The 17,727-nt window shown below is 46.8% G+C and overlaps 1 protein-coding gene across 5 annotated transcripts in view; it reads left to right on the forward strand.

Moving 5' to 3' along the window:
- Positions 1-1,817: 1,817 nt before the first annotated feature.
- PHF20 (PHD finger protein 20) overlaps positions 1,818-17,727 on the forward strand; it is a 70,128-nt gene continuing 54,218 nt past the window's right edge. For 4 of the 5 annotated variants that reach the window (XM_065849519.2, XM_071815707.1, XM_065849521.2 and 1 more), the window contains exons 1-5: positions 1,818-1,938; positions 3,936-3,982; positions 5,334-5,382; positions 8,863-8,917; positions 15,106-15,220. In XM_065849519.2, the coding sequence (XP_065705591.2) occupies positions 15,138-15,220 (83 nt within the window). In that variant the 5' untranslated portion in view covers positions 1,818-1,938; positions 3,936-3,982; positions 5,334-5,382; positions 8,863-8,917; positions 15,106-15,137. Of the gene's footprint in view, positions 1,939-3,935; positions 3,983-5,333; positions 5,383-8,862; positions 8,918-10,564; positions 10,680-15,105; positions 15,221-17,727 lie in introns of all 5 variants that reach the window. The other variant, XM_065849520.2, reaches the window with a different exon arrangement.

Here is a 17,727-nt window from a genome sequence, read left to right on the forward strand (position 1 = left end):
CTCTTGCTTCTAGAAACCTGCAACGTTAAAACCCCATGTGAGATTTCCAGGTTAAAAAACAAATCCAAACCGATAACTACATTTTCTGCCACACTTTTTTCCCGTTGTGGTATTTTTGGCAAGCCGCTCTGCTGCCGCAGGTTCCCAGCACACAGCTCACGGCCTCTGGCAGAGAATCACTCACAATGATGGGGATGGGGATCGCTGCTCTAAACCATCCCTGTGCCCTCCGGTCCTGTGCAGCTCCTGGTGAGTGCGGGAGCAGCCAGACGTGTGGTGACAGCAGCTCCTGCGGCTGCTCGGGAGGGCGAAGACAGGACAGAACAGCAGCTGGATGTGCTGTGCCTGTGTTTGTGCCCTGACCTGCACACACCTTCGCCACAGCAGCGACTCCTCCAACCCCAGAACCGGGCAGGTGATGCTCATGCACTTGTCTGTGGCCTCTGAGCAGAAAATGATGGATTATCCCAGGAAAACTGCCCGAACCACAAGAGTTTCTCCACCCACAGTGACAAACGCTGTCATATTGTACACTAACAACTTCAGCCTGCAAAGATTTTTTATTCTTCTGTGTCAGTGCGGTTTTGGATTTAACAGAATCGCAGAATGTCAGGGGTTGGAAGGGACCTGGAAAGCTCATCCAGTGCAATCCCCCCATGGAGCAGGAACACCCAGCTGAGGTTCCACAGGAAGGTGTCCAGGCGGGTTTGAATGTCTGCAGAGAAGGAGACTCCACAACCTCCCTGGGCAGCCTGGGCCAGGCTCTGACACCCTCACCAGGAAGAAGTTTCTTCTCAAATTCAAGCGGAATCTCCTGTGTTCCAGTTTGTACCCATTGCCCCTTGTCCTGTCACTGGTTGTCACCGAGAAGAGCCTGGCTCCATCCTCCTGACACTCCACCTTTATATGTCTGTAAATATGAATCAGTCACCCCTCAGTCTCCTCTTCTCCAGCTCCAGAGCCCCAGCTCCCTCAGCCTTTCCTCACACGGCAGATGCTCCACTCCCTTCAGCATCTTGGTGGCTGCGCTGGACTCTCTCCAGCAGTTCCCTGTCCTTCTGGAACTGAGGGGCCACAACTGGACACAATATTCCAGGTGTGGTCTCCCTATGGCAGAGCAGAGGGGCAGGAGAACCTCTCTGACCTACTGACCACCCCCTTCTAATCCACCCCAGGCATGAAACTTAAAAAATAAAAGAATGGAAGATGTGTCCCGGTGCAGTTCTGTACCCCAGCAGACCCCGCAGCTCCCGGCGGGGTCGCTGAGCCTCCCGCGGGCACGGGTCCCACCGGGAGCGCTGTGCCCGGGCCGGGAACACAGCAGCGGGGCGCGGGGACGCTGCCGGGGGGCGGGAGGCGGCGCAGGGCCCGGCCAGCCGGTGCGTGACGGACGAATGTCTGGCGGCCTTTTTTCGGTCTGCATTTCAGTTTACACGGACCCCGCCACCCCGGAGCGCCCCACGCTCCTGCACGTTGTCCCGCTCGCGGCAGCCGGACCCTCCGCCCGCAGGACCGACCACCCACGGGCGGCTTTCCCTGCGCGCTGCGGCCCCGCTGCCGTTGGGGCCCGGCGGGAGGGGCGCGGCGTCTGCGGTGCGAGGCGGCGGCGCCCGGCGGGGTCCGTGGGTACCGCGGTGATCCCGCCCGGCCGCAGGGTGGCGCCTCTCGCCCCCGCTCCGCGCCCGGCCCCGCTACCACCTCGCGCCCCCAGCGCTCGCGGTCGCCACAGCCACGCGGGGAGAGCGCGCCCCAGCGGTCGCGAGTGGGCGGGACCGGAGCGCCCCGCCCCTCCGCCGGGTCCACGCCCCCTCCGTGACTGCACCGCAGCGTGGCCGCCATTTTGTGTCGCTGCGCGGTCGGTGGCGCTGGGCTCGGCGCGGAGCGGGGCCGGGGGCGCGTCGGCTCTGTTCTAACCCTTTTTCCCGTACAGATCCCTCGGTAAGAGCGCGGCGGCGCCCGGGCGGGCCGGGCCGCCTGCCCTGCTCCGCGCTGCGGGCCCGTGGGGAGGCGAGGCGGGGAGGCCGGGGGAGGGAGGCCGGGCGCGGCGCGGCTGCCGCGCGTCCCCGCGCACAAAGGGCCGGGTCGGGCGGCGCCTCCCGCGCTGAGGCCCCGGGGCGCCGAGCGGGGCCGCAGCCGCTTCGCCGCGGCCTGGCCCGCTGAGGCCAGGGGGCTCGGACCGGCTCTCGCCCGCTGCCTCCTTCCTTTCCGCCTTCCCTCGCTCCCGCCGCGCCTCCCCCGCGCCCGGCGGCCCGCGGAGCTGCGCGGGCAGGTGAGTCTGTGCGGGCCGAGCGCAGGCGCCGAGGGCCCGGCGGCGGCCGAGTGACCTTGCGGCGGGGCCGGAGCCCGCGTTGTTGCGGGGATCGCGCAGCTCGGGAGCGGCGGGAGTTGCGGTCCCGGCGGCGGCTCCTCGGCCCTTGGGCGCGGGAGGAGGCGGCGCGGGGCTGGTCCCGGCGGGCCCGTCCCGGGAGCTCGGCGGGGCGGCGGCGGCTCCTCCCGGGGGCCGGAGCGAGGAGGGACCGCGCGTGGGGCAGGTCCCTGCCCGCAGGGTGTGCCCGGCCCGTGTCCGTGGGCGGCACCGTCAGCCAGACGCCTCTGGCTGTTCTGTGCCCGGTGAAGTCTGGAGCACATCTCCGTCCTGCTGCATTTTATCGCTTCAGAATGTCTTTGAGGAACCCGAAAGCTGTTTCATGTCATAGCTGTTTAATAGATTTAATTGGGAGGCACCATGTTCTTGCGCCTGACAGGCCTGGATTCAGATATGGCTTATTGCCCCTGAAATGGATCATTGTGCCGGTTGGCTTGGCATGGATGTGCAAACTGTAGCTCTAGCAGGGCTAGGTTGATCAAGGTAGGTTGTCAGTACAGTTTTGGGAAACAGTTATATCTCTTCTACTTAGTGAAAATCATAATGGTGCCAGAGATGTTCCTGCCATCCCAGGCTGTTGTTTCTAGCCTCGCTCTTGAAAAGAGATCAGGAGGGATACTTGGAGGTTGATGAGTCCAACGTGGATGAAAGAGGTGCCTTCTTTCTGGGTGCAGAATTTGGTGTTTTGGTAATTTTTGTGTGACTTTTTAAATTGTTCTGGAATTGAAGGTGGCTTGATGAATACTCACTTGACCTGAGTCAGTTTGTGCAAGATCTCAGTTTACATTCTTCTGATAACTTTGTTGATGTTGCCAAAATGGAAATAAATTTTACTTGAGCAGCCTGAGAGTAAAACCTGCTTGCCTGTAATCCAGAGTAATTAATTAAGGTCAAATTGGGAATGAGGCTAGAATAGTAATTGCTTATAACAGTGCTGCCTTGACTGAAATGTAAGAAGCATGTAGTTAATTCTTACCTTTAATTGGATAAGTTCTCTGAAGCGCTTTCTTTTGCTCTGGTAGATCCTGGATAACCTAGGCAATGATATTGACCTAAATTCTCCCCCTTGCTCAGGGAAGGGGGGTGCAATCCTTCCCTAATTGTAGGGGATGATAAACTCTCTGTAACGGCACGTGTTGTGTGTAACTGCGTTTCTGGCAGCGGGGCGTTGTGTGTGGCTGTCATTTGTCAGGAGCGGACGCTGTTGCTGTAGGAAAGCCGCGCTGCCACTTGTCTCCGGGTCGCTGCCCATATGGCTCTGTCCTGCGCAGATGGGAGCTCTTGTGCAACAGCGTGTGAGATGAGCTGAAAAACATACACGGCGGGGATTTATTGTTCAGCCCCGCACATGATTGTCACCAGTATTTAAACTGCATTCTTGATGGTTGCCTAATTGCGTGGGTGTAGTGCTAGAAAAGTTGCCTATACTTTGAACTTTGGTGCATCATATTGAGAAGTCTTGTGAAGTGTTTGCGGCAGTTTAGTCAGGAGTTGAACAAGTCTACTCGTTTCTTTTTATTGCTTCAATTTATTCCTTATTTTCATACTTCTGTTCCTTGCTTGCTTACAGGTTTATTTTGACTTCTTGTGCTTCCTGTAGGAAAATACTTTTTTCAGGTAAGAAATAGTGATTTGTAGCTCTTGGTTTGTCCTTGCTGTCAAAGTGCCAATAGCTACATGGTCCATATATTTCAAACACCCTTGGGGAACTGATGGATTTTCATTGTTTTTGTTGGATGCAAGCACCAGACTGAAGTGATCATGTGTGTGGGTGTATAACATGTCCATGCTGACTGACTGCAGGTGTGTGGCAGAAAATAATGCATGTTGGAGTATAGTTACTTCTGTTTGAGGCTTGTTAGTTTGTTGTCATGGCTTTGAGTGGTTTTAGAAGATTGAGAACTTTCGTCCTTATGTTTTTTAAGAACTCAATTTCAGATAGGTTTATGAAATTGTTTAAAAAGAGATATAACTGTCTCCATTGGTGTGTTTAACTAGGTAGCTTATATTAAGAGAAAGAGGGGAAGCACTCCTGATTAGTGTGGGGTTTTTTTTCAGTACCGAGGTTCACACCAAAGAGCTTTCCTGATCTTGTTGCCGATGTTAAAATGCTAGTTTTGAAATGGACTTCTTGTTCTGCTACTTATGCTCGGTACTTCTTTCCCAAGGAACCAGAGAATATCCTCTTGTCCCACAGGGTTTGACAGGAGACTGTATAGAACAGCCTTAGTGCCCCAGGTGTGGAACGGAGCGTCCTTAGTCTAGACCTGTGCATTGGTGGCATGGACAGTGCCATTGTCAGGCTTTGGAGTTTCAGTTAGGCTTAAAGCTTAAAGGCTTCTGTTAGTGTAGCAGGGGTTGCAAGTATACTGGACTTGAATTGCTTCGTCACTATAGTGCAAGTTTTTAATGGCTTTTTTTGTTATGTATTTATATTGGTCCTTTGCTTAGATTGCAGCTCTGTCTTACTGGTATTGCTGTCATCAGTCTTGCAAAAAGATGCCCTGATTTTGTTGTTGTTGTTGTTTTTCCTGCTGTCCTTTCATCTCTGAACTGGGGGACGAGTCTATAAGCAATCTCCTTCTTTGTAATAAAACGGGGGAGCTGCATCCTTCTTACAGTGTGGCACATAGAGAGATGATTTATCTGTTTCATGCATTATCTGAAATGAAGACATAATTTTTCATCGAAGTGCATGGCAGTGTAGTTTTCAAGACTTGCCTTTATTCGACTCTTGTGAAATTATCCTCTTCTTTATCAATAAGTAGGGTAGATTTGATCCTGTCAGGAAGCAACTGAATAGTGAAACTGAGAATGCCACGTTTGAGTGTCAGAACCCTATATATATATATATATACTGACTGGTTGGAAACAGTGCCCTGTGGGATTTTCAGTGGCTGATATTGCAGGTGCTATAAATTATCTGTGAAAAATGTTTCTCAAATGTTTTTGATGGATGTTTTTACAGGTAGACATCTTCTCAGAGTCGGAAGCCAAAAGTCCGGTTACTGCTGCAGGTACTGTTACCAGATCATTTTTGTGCTTTCCTACTGGCTCCTTCCATTTCTGGGCATAATCTCTGATAGCTAAAATACGTGTTGATGCTCACCGGTAAGAGAAATCTTAGGTTAGCAATCTGCTGGAAGTGTATAGTGTGCTGCTGCAACACCCAGAGCAACCTCAAAGCAGGACGTCTGGTCAAAACTGAGGAATTCATTGGTCAGCTTACTGACCAGCACAGGGCCTTAGGTATTATTTCTGTCTGAAGTGTGGACTTCTACAGAATACCAAGGTATTGCTTTCAGAAGGGATGTAGGTGGTAATACTTCAGAGCCATTTAATAAGTGTTTGGACTGACTTCAAATCATTGATGTAGAGTGCAGAATGGTATTAGGCTCAGTACTAGGTGCTGTAGCCGAGCAGACAGTGTGTAGGCAAATGGAAGGTATGTTCTCACGCTCTGCCCATTTCTTAAAATTATGTTCTTTTAAGAAGAAACCTGTTGCCTTTGCAAGATCATGAACATGTCTCGTGAGTTTTGAGCCCACGTGTGATTCCTTCCCTCGCCTGTCGTGCAGGGCTCTGACAGTGAGCACATGGGCCAGGGTTGTTCCATAGGCTCAGCCTTAGGCGGCTGCAGCACCACCCTAAGCCAAATATTTAAATGTAGTCTCACTGGGAGCAAGTTTGTCCGAGGAGTTTTGTGTGGTTTTTGTTGGTTTTGCTTCTGAGGGATTATAGAATGGCAGTAAGAATCGGTCTAGTTTTTTAGTTTTCCCCAATTTCATTTTTATTTGACAAAGGCCCTGTCAACCTGGGGTGTACCATTAATCAGGGCAAAAGTGTCGTTTTGAGAATGGTTACGCTTGGTGCATTCAGCATCATGAAGTGGTTTTATACAGCTTTGGTTCAGGTGGAAAAACAGGGGACATCGCATTGGGGTGCCCAATCTGTGGGCTGAATTAGGGTTCTCAGAACAATCCCAATGGCTGTAGCTTGTTTCTGTGGCTCCTGCAGTGTGGAGAGTCCTTGCCTGCATTGCCATCAATTAGGTTTGTGGATGAAGAAGCTGCTCTGGAGAAAGTCTTCTAGTTTATTTCCTGTATGGCTGAAGGGCGGATCTCTCTGCCATGCGGTGAGGTCATTTCTCCAGCTGAACGTGTCTTTGGGAACAGGAGACGATGGCATTTGGGTGTCTTGGCTCATGTTTGTTCACATGGCTGGACACACACGGGTTGATGTGGTAAACTCTGATGATTTAGAGATTGCACTTCTGTAAGAAACAGCGCAGCTTGCCTGAGCTGTCTGCACGTCTTAGTCGTTAAATATATGAATTCTTAATTTCCTTGAGAGAATTCTTGCTGTCTGATATATTCATTTGTACCTTAAAACGTCCTTTACTCTAAATTCATTATTTCTTCACTAAGAAGATCTGAAACCATAGAGATGTTTGGAGTCTTAAGTTGCTCGGAGCCTTTTCAATGAAATAAGTGCTTCACGTAATTTTTTTCCACTGATTTGTTAGACTGCTTTTTTTGTCGCAGTTGTAATTATTTTTAAATGCAAGAAGGGTTTTTTCTTTGTCTCTCTGAACAGTTTAAAAGATGTTATTAAACATCAGAAAGCATCGGTCTTATCATGATATATGTTGAAACCCCATGCTTGTTGAGGAAGAGTGTATCTGTAATTTGAGCTTGTAGAAGGCTTTTGTCTGACCTAGGGCTTTAGTTGGCTTTTAAAAAGAACCTGTCCTGAAAGGTGACTTCACAGAATCCCAGAATCAGAATGTCAGGGGTTGGAAGGGACCTGGAAAGCTCATCCAGTGCAATCCCCCCATGGAGCAGGAACACCCAGCTGAGGTTCCACAGGAAGGTGTCCAGGCGGGTTTGAATGTCTGCAGAGAAGGAGACTCCACAACCTCCCTGGGCAGCCTGGGCCAGGCTCTGACACCCTCACCAGGAAGAAGTTTCTTCTCAAATTTAAGCAGAACCTCCTATGTTCCAGTTTGCACCCATTGCCCCTTGTCCTGTCACTGGTTGTCACTGAGAAGAACCCTGCTCCATCCTCCTGACACTCCCCCTTTCCATATTGATCCCCATGAATGAGTCCCCCCTCAGTCTCCTCTTCTCCAGCTCCAGAGCCCCAGCTCCCTCAGCCTTTCCTCACACGGGAGATGCTCCACTCCCTTTAGCATCTTGGTGGCTGCGCTGGACTCTCTCCAGCAGTTCCCTGTCCTTCTGGAACTGAGGGGCCACAACTGGACACTCACCCTTGCTGAAGTTTGTGAACTACCGTGGTGTTGTAGCAGGAATCCACCCGTGTGAGCAGGAATGGTTCGTTACATCAGGAGCGATGACTTCAGTTGTGTGAATCCCAATCTGCTGAGATTGTTTGCAAAAGAATGTTGATGTATTTCCAGATCTGGAACACTCAGGCATTTTGACCCTTTGATGCATATTTGGCAGTTTGGGTTTTGTTTATGGGCTGCTTTACATGCTTGGTATTTCAGAATTGAAGCTTTCTCTTTTTTTAGCTATGTCCTCAGAGTACAGTACTGTCTGGGTGCTAGGAGAATAATTGCTGCAGTGATATTTGTAAGGGTTCCTCAGTAGTAGTTCTTATTAAACACCTGGGAGGAAAAGAGAATGCTAGATTTGGGGTAGATTGGTTGCATTTAAGCATCTTTGAATATTTTAACTTAGACTTTCTTTAAAGTCTTATTTGCCTAGTGATTAGATAGAAAAGTGGGGAGAGCAGTTAATTTCTGCAACAAGGCAGATAAGATAAAGGAGGGGAGAACAGCCAACAGTGGGAACTCTTGTTTGCATATTTAACATTTCATTGGAAGAGACAAAGAACTCATTGTGATCATCTGTGCTGGATCTTTAGCCTGTCACTTCACCTAGAGTCTCGCATTCCCAGTGTCCAAGATAAAACTGAGTGCAGGCTGTAATTTCCTGTAAGTGCAACTTGGCCCATATAGTGGACTTAACACGTCAGTGATCTGTTCTTCAGAAGTCTGCAGACAGTACCGTAAATTTTTATTTACTTGCATATACGAGGTGGGGTAGTTACACTATCTGCTCGCTTAGTTAATGGGCTTATTCTAAAATATCTAGTGCACCGAACTAGGAGTTAGGTCACTGGTGGCTTCTGTTTGGCAAAGAATAACTAAATCAGGGGTGACAAACTCATTTTCACTGGGGGCCACATCAACCTCGCGTTTGCCTTCAAAGGGCCGAATGTCATTTTAGGACTGTATAAATGATGGAGAAATTGGATGTGGCTGTGTAGAGGGAGTGTCTATAAGGATCTCTAAGTTAATAATCTAGATCGTAGCACCCTGCTGACCCTCTGTAGTGAAAGATTACATGTTAAATTGATATTCTAGAGACGTATGATTGGGATGTCATTGGCTGTAGAGAGAATATTTTTTTTAACTTTTAATTACTTTTAGTCTCAGAATTCACGTGACTTATGTTTTTCCTTCCCTGTAGTTATACAACAGTGTTTGGAATGTTTGCAGCCATATAAGCAAAGAGTTTCTTCTTGGTGAGTATAAGCATGGATGTTTGCTTTTGTGAATTGTAGCTTTTCTTTAAGCTTTTGAAATTTTGCTTTAAAATTCAGGGTTTTCTGAATTCTTGTAGAGCTATGGTGGATAATATTTCTCTAAATTTAATCCTTGTATTCTTAATGACAGCACATTTTCAGTTAGAGGAACAAATGACACTTTCATTGAAGTAGATATTCTTGGAAGTTATTTGATTTAGCAAAATGCTGCTTTATTTTATATAACTTAAGCCGTTTTCCCAAATCTTTCTGTTTACTCACTATTTAAGAGAGTTTGTGTTTTACCTTTAGCGTGTTACAGGAGGAAACAGAGAAAACCAGGACAGCTAAATGAGATGATCAAATGATTGGAAATCATTCTTTTCAGTAATGAGTATTTATTTCTTTAATTGCACTTGGTAATTCAAATAGGTTTTATTATGGAAAAATATTTGTTCTGCTGAATTGTCAATGTTCATAATTCCTGCTTCCATGGTGCTCTGTCCCGGTCTGACCACCAGTTTGCATTGACAGCACCGTTACATGGGCTGTTGCTGAGAGAATGAACATGGCATTCCTGATGTCCTGTAATCTTAGGGAGAGCGTGAGGATCGTGGTCTGGGGGGGTCACTTATGTTTGCTGATGCCTTTTCACTTCTGCCACTGAGTACTTTGAGTCTTGGTTTCTGCCTGGGGAGGACAGCAAATGGTGATTTTTACTGGTGTTGATTTTATTAGTCTGCTTGTATAAACTAGAGGAAAAGTAGGAGTCTGAAATAAAATACTGAGTCCTACGCTTTGAGGGAATGTTTCAGTGTTGAGGAATGGACTGTACGTTATTCTTGTTATGGAAATTTTAAGTATCAGCTCAGGATGCAATTTTAGTGTCGTGTTGCTCAAAGAGTTTGCCTGTGTAGTTGTTGATTGAAGCAGGGAAACTAAAGCAAGAAGTGAGCGCTGTTAGGGCCTAGTTGAGGATTCTACATGGTGCAAAATAAGAACTGCATGAAGTCCAGTGTTGTGTTTCAAATGTCTTTTGGATAGAAAAAGGGAGGTGATTTAGTATTTGGGATTTGTTGAAGTGTCTGTTGGTATTCATGTCCAGTTCAAATCCTTCCTGTTTCTGCTTTTCTTGCATTAAAAACAAACAAACAGAACAACTGAACTGAAGAGCTGTGGCATTGTGTGTTGGAATCCCAGTGCCAAGGGCATCTTCTGAATCTTATGACTCTGTCCTAAAACTTGCTCATCTTGCTATGAAATGGAATGCATGACCAGCACATGAGGGAGGAGCGTAGGGATCCTTAGATAAACAGTACAGAAGCTGTTTCTTGGTTAGTATTTGAACGAGTGTGGGGTTTTATTTCTGATTCTGTACGTAGGGTAGGATACAGTGAGACACATTTCATGGTAGCAGTGCTGCTGCAGGCAAAACCTGGCAGACAGGCTTGCTTTTGTCTGCAGGCAACAAGAGTGTTGTAGCCAACTTCCCAGGTTGACACCAAAACAATATTTAAAAGTGATGTTTAAATGTTTGTGAGACTTGTACTTAGAAACCTTGCAGCATCTTATGAAGACTGTAATATAAAGGGTGTCTGTAAATCCTGTTTTGCAGTCTGACGCAGCCGTTGCCTTTTGTCGTTTCAGCACAGCATGGCTGTGGTCATCCACTGGCGAGGTCTTCCAGGTGTGGTGGGGACCGTGGACTTCTCTGGATTGACCATCCCTGCTGGGGGCGTGCATGTTGTAGGGGGTGAACTGGGTGAGGCTTTAATCCTTTTACCACCAGTGAAGATGTGAGGCTTGGTATCGTGTATGCAGATGGTATAAATAAAAGGTCAAAACTATTGTAGAGCAATAAAAACTTTATGTGCAAAATGTGATTGGACTTAGTCCTGGGCAGGATAAAAGTGGACACGGAGATATGCGGGCAGGTTTGGAACACTGTCTGATACTGGGGTGAATGGCAGAGTCAGTTTAGGCTTTATGGAATTGACTACAAACCTGTTTTAGTGTATGTGTGTATATATATATATAGAGAGAGAGAGAGAGACTACTACACATGAAGAAAACGAAACAGGCTTTTGTCCTGTTGCTTGTCTAGGAACTTCATTTCAGATCTTTGGGCAGCCTTTAGCATCCCGGTTCGGTTAGAGCTGCGCTGCATCTCCAGTGGACGCAGGACGATCTCTTGCTTTCCCTCCCTGGGTGTGCCAGTGTTGTTTGTTAACCCGCCCCCCGTCCTGCCCGCTCACCACTGATGCAGAAGGCCTCACAGGAACAGGACAGCAAGCCTACCATCCAGAATAAAACTTAACACTACTTTGCGTTGAAGATTTGTATTTATGCAGTCTATCAAAGTTCACCATGCTCCTTTGTCAGTCTAGAGAACTATGCTTTGTCATGGAGTTCCTGTTTTTTTTCCCCTCCATTTTGCTCCAATTGGGGGAGGGAAATCTCTGGGTTTGGCACAGATACACTGAAGGATGAAGGAGATAAGAGGCTGAATTGTGGGAGTGAATTGCATTTCTTCTGAGCTGCTTCTGAAGTACTGAATCGAGACAGTGCTGAGTTTGGAGCTGGTACTGATTTAAAAGCAGGCCTTTTGGTGTGATAGTATGTAAGGAACAGTTTAATCATACTTACCAGTGTTTTGGAAACAGTGTTTGCAAAGGTAGGTAAGGTTTTGAAAAAGGCTTCAGTGACTCTGCAGCTCCCAGAGAGAAAACAACAGAGGCTGTTATTAGTGAAAGTTTACCGTAACTGCTTGGTTTTCCTCTATAAACACAGGAAAGGTTTCTCCAGTTCCCAGAGGAGCCCTGTTCTGTTGGAATTAGTGATGTGGCAGGTTTGGGGCTCAGCACTTGAGAGAGCTTCAAACTGGAGAGAGTAAGAACAGCTCCAGGTGCAGGTGTGCAGGAGCTGCAGTGCCAGCAGAGCGTTGCCCTGGTGGAAATGTGCCTTCCTGCTGGGTACCTCGAAGTACCGGAATAGTCTTTAAAAGCTAAATTACCTCATGGGCATTTTTATGGGGAACAGAAGGCTCTTCATTTTAAACAACAAAAGTGTGTACTTTGAGTGATGTAGATTTGGAAATGTTTTCTGTTGGGAGTAGTGACTTGTTTCAGGAACAAACACTCCAGGATTTACACAGGTCTAATCCTCATGGCGGAATAAGAAGTTTGGAGAAAAGCTGTACAGCTTTGGGGGTTGGCCTCATAACCACCCCTTGTTCTAATTGTGGTCTTGAGCCCTTGAGAAAAGTGGATTCCCAGAGTAAGCAAAGTGAAAAGCCTGCTTGTGCCTTGGTTTAGGGACCAAGTTGGTACAAATTCATTTTCTATAGAAGAAAATTTCAGAAGAGATGTTCTGGTGAAGTGTTTTTCTTTCCAAGTCATAGCTATGACTTTGGTTAGTCTGTGGTTGTGTGTTAACGATGGGTTTTGATGTAGGTCACGTTTTTAAGGAGTCCTTGCAGGAGAGGACAGAGGCTGAAACGTAAAATCTCGAAGCAGCAGCAGCAGCAAGCCCCTGTGTTCAGTGCTTCCTTCTGGGAAACAAAGTTCTTCACATGGTCGAGGGTGATGCTGGTGAAGTGTGGGTGGGTTCTGCTGGTGACTTTGGCAGTGTTTGTGAAGAGCTCTGTGATGGCTTCCAGGGAAGGTTCTACCGTGTGGTTTCATTCTTGCTCTAAGGCTGTATGTTTCAGGGTAAATTGTTGAGATCTCTCAGTACTTTATCTCATGTAGTGTTCTCCCAAGTATGGATCTGCTTGAAGAAGCTGTTTGTGAAGTTGTCTGCAGGTGCAGCCGGCAGCCAGCTTGGCCAGGCGTGCGGAGCACTGAGGCTGCGTGGCGGTGAATCTGGTGTGGGATGTGAGGGAGAACCCAGAGAGCAACCCGGGTGTTGGAACTTGGGAGGGCAGAGGAAGGAAGGCAGACTCTGGAGGAGGGGGCAGTGGTAGCAGATTTTTGCCTACAGAGTTGCTCTCTCAGCTCTCTGATCTCGGTCACGTTAATGAGGCGCTGAACGTGTGTGCGCTGACAAACGCTGCTCAGCTGGCTCCAGAGTTCGCACTTGGCACAGTCTGCAGCCTCTGTAGATATGCTCACATGGCTTCTGCTGGTTTTTCAGATTTCTCTTTAGTTGTGATACTTGTGGGTTTTTTAATATTTAAGTAAAACCACAGTAAGGCCTTCCTCACCAAAACTGATGTTTATTTATAGCAGTCCTATTGTACGAGATACTGAAGTTTGAGAGATGTGTGTGTTCCTCTTCCAACCTCATGGAGATGAGCTGAAACTACTGCAGTTCTTCAGGATTGCAACTGCTACCGAGGGGAAGGGAACCACTGCAGAGAGCTGTGGGAATGTACTCCAGTAATTGTAGGAGTACATTGTGTGTCTCTACTTAGTGAGAAGGGAAAATAAGTTTACTGGGACAAGAGTCATCTTGCAGCTGTAATTTCTCCTACAAGTGTGAAGCAAAAAGTGTGTCTGTTCCACATTTGGAGGCATGACGTTTTATCACTAGTGGGAGCGAATGGTATTTTAATTCTGTAAATCTGCAGAGAAAATAGTGGATGTTTGAGGTGTGGGTAGATGAAAATGTAGCTTTGCCTTGCTGCTTGGATTTCCATATTTTTTAAAAAAATTTAATTCTTAGAGTTTATTTTTAATCAGAATGCACAACCCCAACCATCCTAACGTTTCCTTAGTTTTTCTCCTCCTCTCCTTTCCCAATGAGAAGCTATGGGGGTGGTAGGTAAACCTCCCCCTCTCAGGCTCTAGCTGTAGTAGGGGACAGTCATTCCTGGACCCATTCAGGTCCATGCTGGGCAGACTCAGCAACTTGTTGTAGGAAAGTCACTTGCAGTGTTTCTCAGTTCCTAGGTGCCTAAAGGATATTTCCTTTGGTGCGAATCACTGTGCTGTGAATTGAGCTAACAGGCAATAGCATTTTTCCCCCCGACGGCTGCAGGCTGCTCTGACAGCAGAGGAGATGAGATGATGGAGGTGGTCCTCCCCGGGTAGAGAAAGTTCTTACAGTGTGGTTGGGGTGCTGGGGGTCCCCCCATGGCCGTCCTTGGAACCGACCTGGCTCGGGGGAGCACCTTCTCCCTGCCATAGGAACTTTATGACTTTCCTAAAGATCTTAGGTTTCTGAACCACACTTTAACTTAGTAGTTCTTCAGAAAATAATGTTAGTCCATTTACAGATGCAGCTCAGTTGTCATCACTGCTGTTTATGCATTGTTTGAACCAAAATGGTGCTGCTTATTTCTCTTGTCAGTGCACATCTCCTTATTCTTGCAGTGCAAGATTAGAAGGTGTTTTTTTTGTTGGTTTTTTTTTGCCTTTAGCTTGCATCCATTTTGTACATCTTTAATTGCATCTTCAAGATACAGCCTTACTGCAAGGAGGACAATATTGAATAAGACTTAGTTGTGTTTCTGGATCTTGTGAGCTCGAAGACTACAGGAGTGGATCATAATTTGTCTTAACCGTGGGAAACAACTGACAAACATTTGGGAAAAATAACTCCTGATCAGACTTTCCACTAAATATACCTTGAGAGGAACTGCTTTGAGATTTCTCAAGCCTGTTATCTGTTGGAAACATGTCGTAAGGAGGACTATTTTCTGGTTAAAATGGTGGGGAAAAAAACAATGCAAATATGCAAGCAGTGTAGGCATAAATTTGGTTAAAGCAACTCCGTACTTCTCATGTCTTTGAACTGTTTTTAGTGATGAGGTGACATGGTGTTCGTGGATGTCTCACTAACATGGTAGCTGTTGAAAGATTGTTATTGTGTTTGGTTTTGCCCACTTCCTGTTTACTGGATTCCTTGTTTTCATCCAAATGGGGATCGTGGAGAGAACATAATGAAAATTCTGTCTCGGTTGTGAATAAACATTGGGATGCAGAGTTCTTAATTGACCTGGAACTTGGACCGATGGGCAGACATTGAGCTTTAGTCTTTCATGGTCCAATAGCTCCCATTTTGAATGCATTTTTGGAATGATTCTGCACACTTGGGAACCCTTGTTTAAGAGATAATTGCCCCCATTACTTTCTGCAAACTGAAAATAAAGAGGTCCCTTAACATGTAGCTTTTGGGGATTATGGTGCATAAGCTTATTTTGTCTATGTCTTGATTAGTGATTGATATTTAATTGCATTTTTCAGGGGAATAAAATCAGCAGTGTTGATATTACAAAATGACAAAACATCCTCCGAATAGAAGAGGGATCAACTTTGAGGTGGGAGCCCAGTTGGAAGCCCGTGACAGATTAAAAAACTGGTATTTTTTTAAAACCATTCATATTATATAAACTCTAAGTCTTTAATATCTTAAACATTTTGTATTGGTACAATATTTAGAGTCCTACTCATTGGTTTATAGGAAAGTAGTGAATTTATTGAAAGTTTATGTACCAGTGGTTGAAATGGGCGATAGATGCTGATGTGTTGTACCGGTGCTGTCTGTGTCTGGGACATAGGACTGTTCACAAATCTAGTGGGATGTCAGACTCTGGTTCTGAATAGCACTGAGCTTCAAACGTGAATACACGGATTGCAGAGCAGCTTAGGGAGAGAGAAATCCTTTGCAGTACAGAATACCTGAGGTAGTTCCTCACTACTTCCTTTCCCATTACTCTTGTGAATTCATAAGCTTTAAAGTCTGATAGAAGTTGTTACGGCCTGTGCTCATTTGAGGGTAATCAGCGTTAGAATTAAAGAATTGGGTGGGGAAACACGTTCCTCCCTCCAGAATCTGCTCTGGAACCTGTCTTGCAGAGCTGAGGTGAGGAGGAACACTTTTCCTGACCAACTGCTGCAGAAGGAAGGGGAAGAAGAACCTCAAAGTTACTTGGGCTAACTTTGAGCCTTCTAACTCCGTTCCTTTTGGGAAGCCACCTCAAAAATTAGCATTTAGTAGTGCTCAGTGAATGAGGCATACAATGAAAATTGCTGGAGTCAAAGGCTTGTTAAATACAGGAATGAATGTGGTTTTGTTAGCTCTTTAAGATATCTTCTCTTGAAATCAGCGATAGTTTAAGTGTCTTTGTGGCTTAGCCATGGTTGTAGCTCAGGCTCTGGGACCTGCCGGCAGGGTGGGTGTGCAGAAGGCAGTGTTGAAAATCCTCTGGGCATCGCAGAAGGATGGAGCGCTGCCTTAGCCACAGGGACTTGGTCCAGAACATCTTGGTTGCATGCAGAGTATTGCTCTGTCTTCCAGGTACAAGGGGATTGGAATTGTGAAAATGAGTAAACATAACCTGTTATGGAAAAGCCATGAAGTACAAACATACTTCCATGTTGTGTTGGCTTTGCAGTGTAACCAAGAATTGTGTGGGTAGGGATGGATCTGAATCTACATGCATCTTTTGTATTCTTGATCTTTGTTAATACAGCAAAATAAAGGTCACACTTACGTAGGCTTATTAAAGATGCCGTTGAGTATAGATGGTGCTTGAGGAGGGCTGATGACTCGTGTCCGTGACTCGTGGTCCTGACATGTTTGGACACCAGCGGTATCCCAAAGTACGGGTGTGCGCAGCTCTTAGGTGGGAAAACTTTGTGGGGCAGGAATTCAACACCTGCTATACTTTCCACATATCCCTTGGTTTAAATTTGAATTTTGGATATGCTGCATGTCCAGAACCAAGCAATGTTTTTTGGTTTTTAAAAACACTGGATCTTAAATGACCTGTCCTGTGCACAGTGTTTTGCAACTCTTTGATCTCACAACTTAGTTGTTAACTGCAGTTCTGAAAGCGTTCTTTTCCTTGCTAGGCTTTTCAAACCTGGGTCAGAAAGTCTATATTTTATTGGCTGATCATCTATGTATATTTCTGTTTGAGGGTTTGTGAACCAAGATTTGTAAGAACTGGGGGCTTATTTTCTCTTATCAGCATCAGTGGTGATGGGCTGGCACAGCTCCCCAGCCGTGCATTTGTAGGACATGAGACTTGTTTCCCCCCCCTGCTACTTTCACCTACCCTGTGTGAACAGGACCGCTCTATGACGTGGTTACAATGTGCTCCTTCTACATCGATATAAAGCTTTGCTGATCCTTGTTCTTCTGGTGCTAGACCCTCAGAGGTCCAAGCGTTTCTTGTGTGTTCTTCTGTTGCTGTGTTGGCACTTGGGCAGAAGCCTCTTGTTTGATCAGAGGGCTGGCTTTGATTTCTGTGCTTGGTACCAAACACACCAGTGGATTAATGGGCTGGTATTGCTTCTCAAATGGCAGCACTGCTTTGGAGTATTTAATCTCAGAGCCTCTCCTGACAGAGGCTTGTGCCTGAAATTCTAGTGCAGGACTCTGAGGGTGTTTGGATGCAATGCTGACCCACTTGAAGAATGAGCAATGCCAAAGTGCACTTTTGCCAAAGATTGCTTTGTTGTATCTGAAATCATAATGTATTGGAAGTGCACTTTATTCCTGATGCAGTTGTCTGTCACCTCCTAGACCTGAACTCCAGGGAGTACAGTGAGTGCTTGTTGTGCTTGGCTTAGTTCTTAGGGCTTGGTTGAGGCATCAAAGCTGTCAGGAAAGGCTTGTGACAGTGTCTGACCTCACGGCGCCAAGGGGGGAGCTCTGGCCTCCAGCAGTGCCTCTGTGCATGCTGGAAGGTCCACACCGTGCTGGCGTTCAGAGGCTGGAGCAGCGGGACTGCTCCAGTGGTGCAGTCCGAAATGGAGAGACCGGCTGTAACTGTGTGCGTGCACACACTGGCCTGGCTGAATTGAGTTTCTGACTCTTTTTGTGTTGGCTTGTTGAAGCTGCTGAGTGCTGACCAGCTG

This window comes from Patagioenas fasciata, chromosome 16 (genome assembly GCF_037038585.1).
Source record: "Patagioenas fasciata isolate bPatFas1 chromosome 16, bPatFas1.hap1, whole genome shotgun sequence".
NCBI classification, from domain to species: Eukaryota; Metazoa; Chordata; class Aves; order Columbiformes; family Columbidae; genus Patagioenas; species Patagioenas fasciata.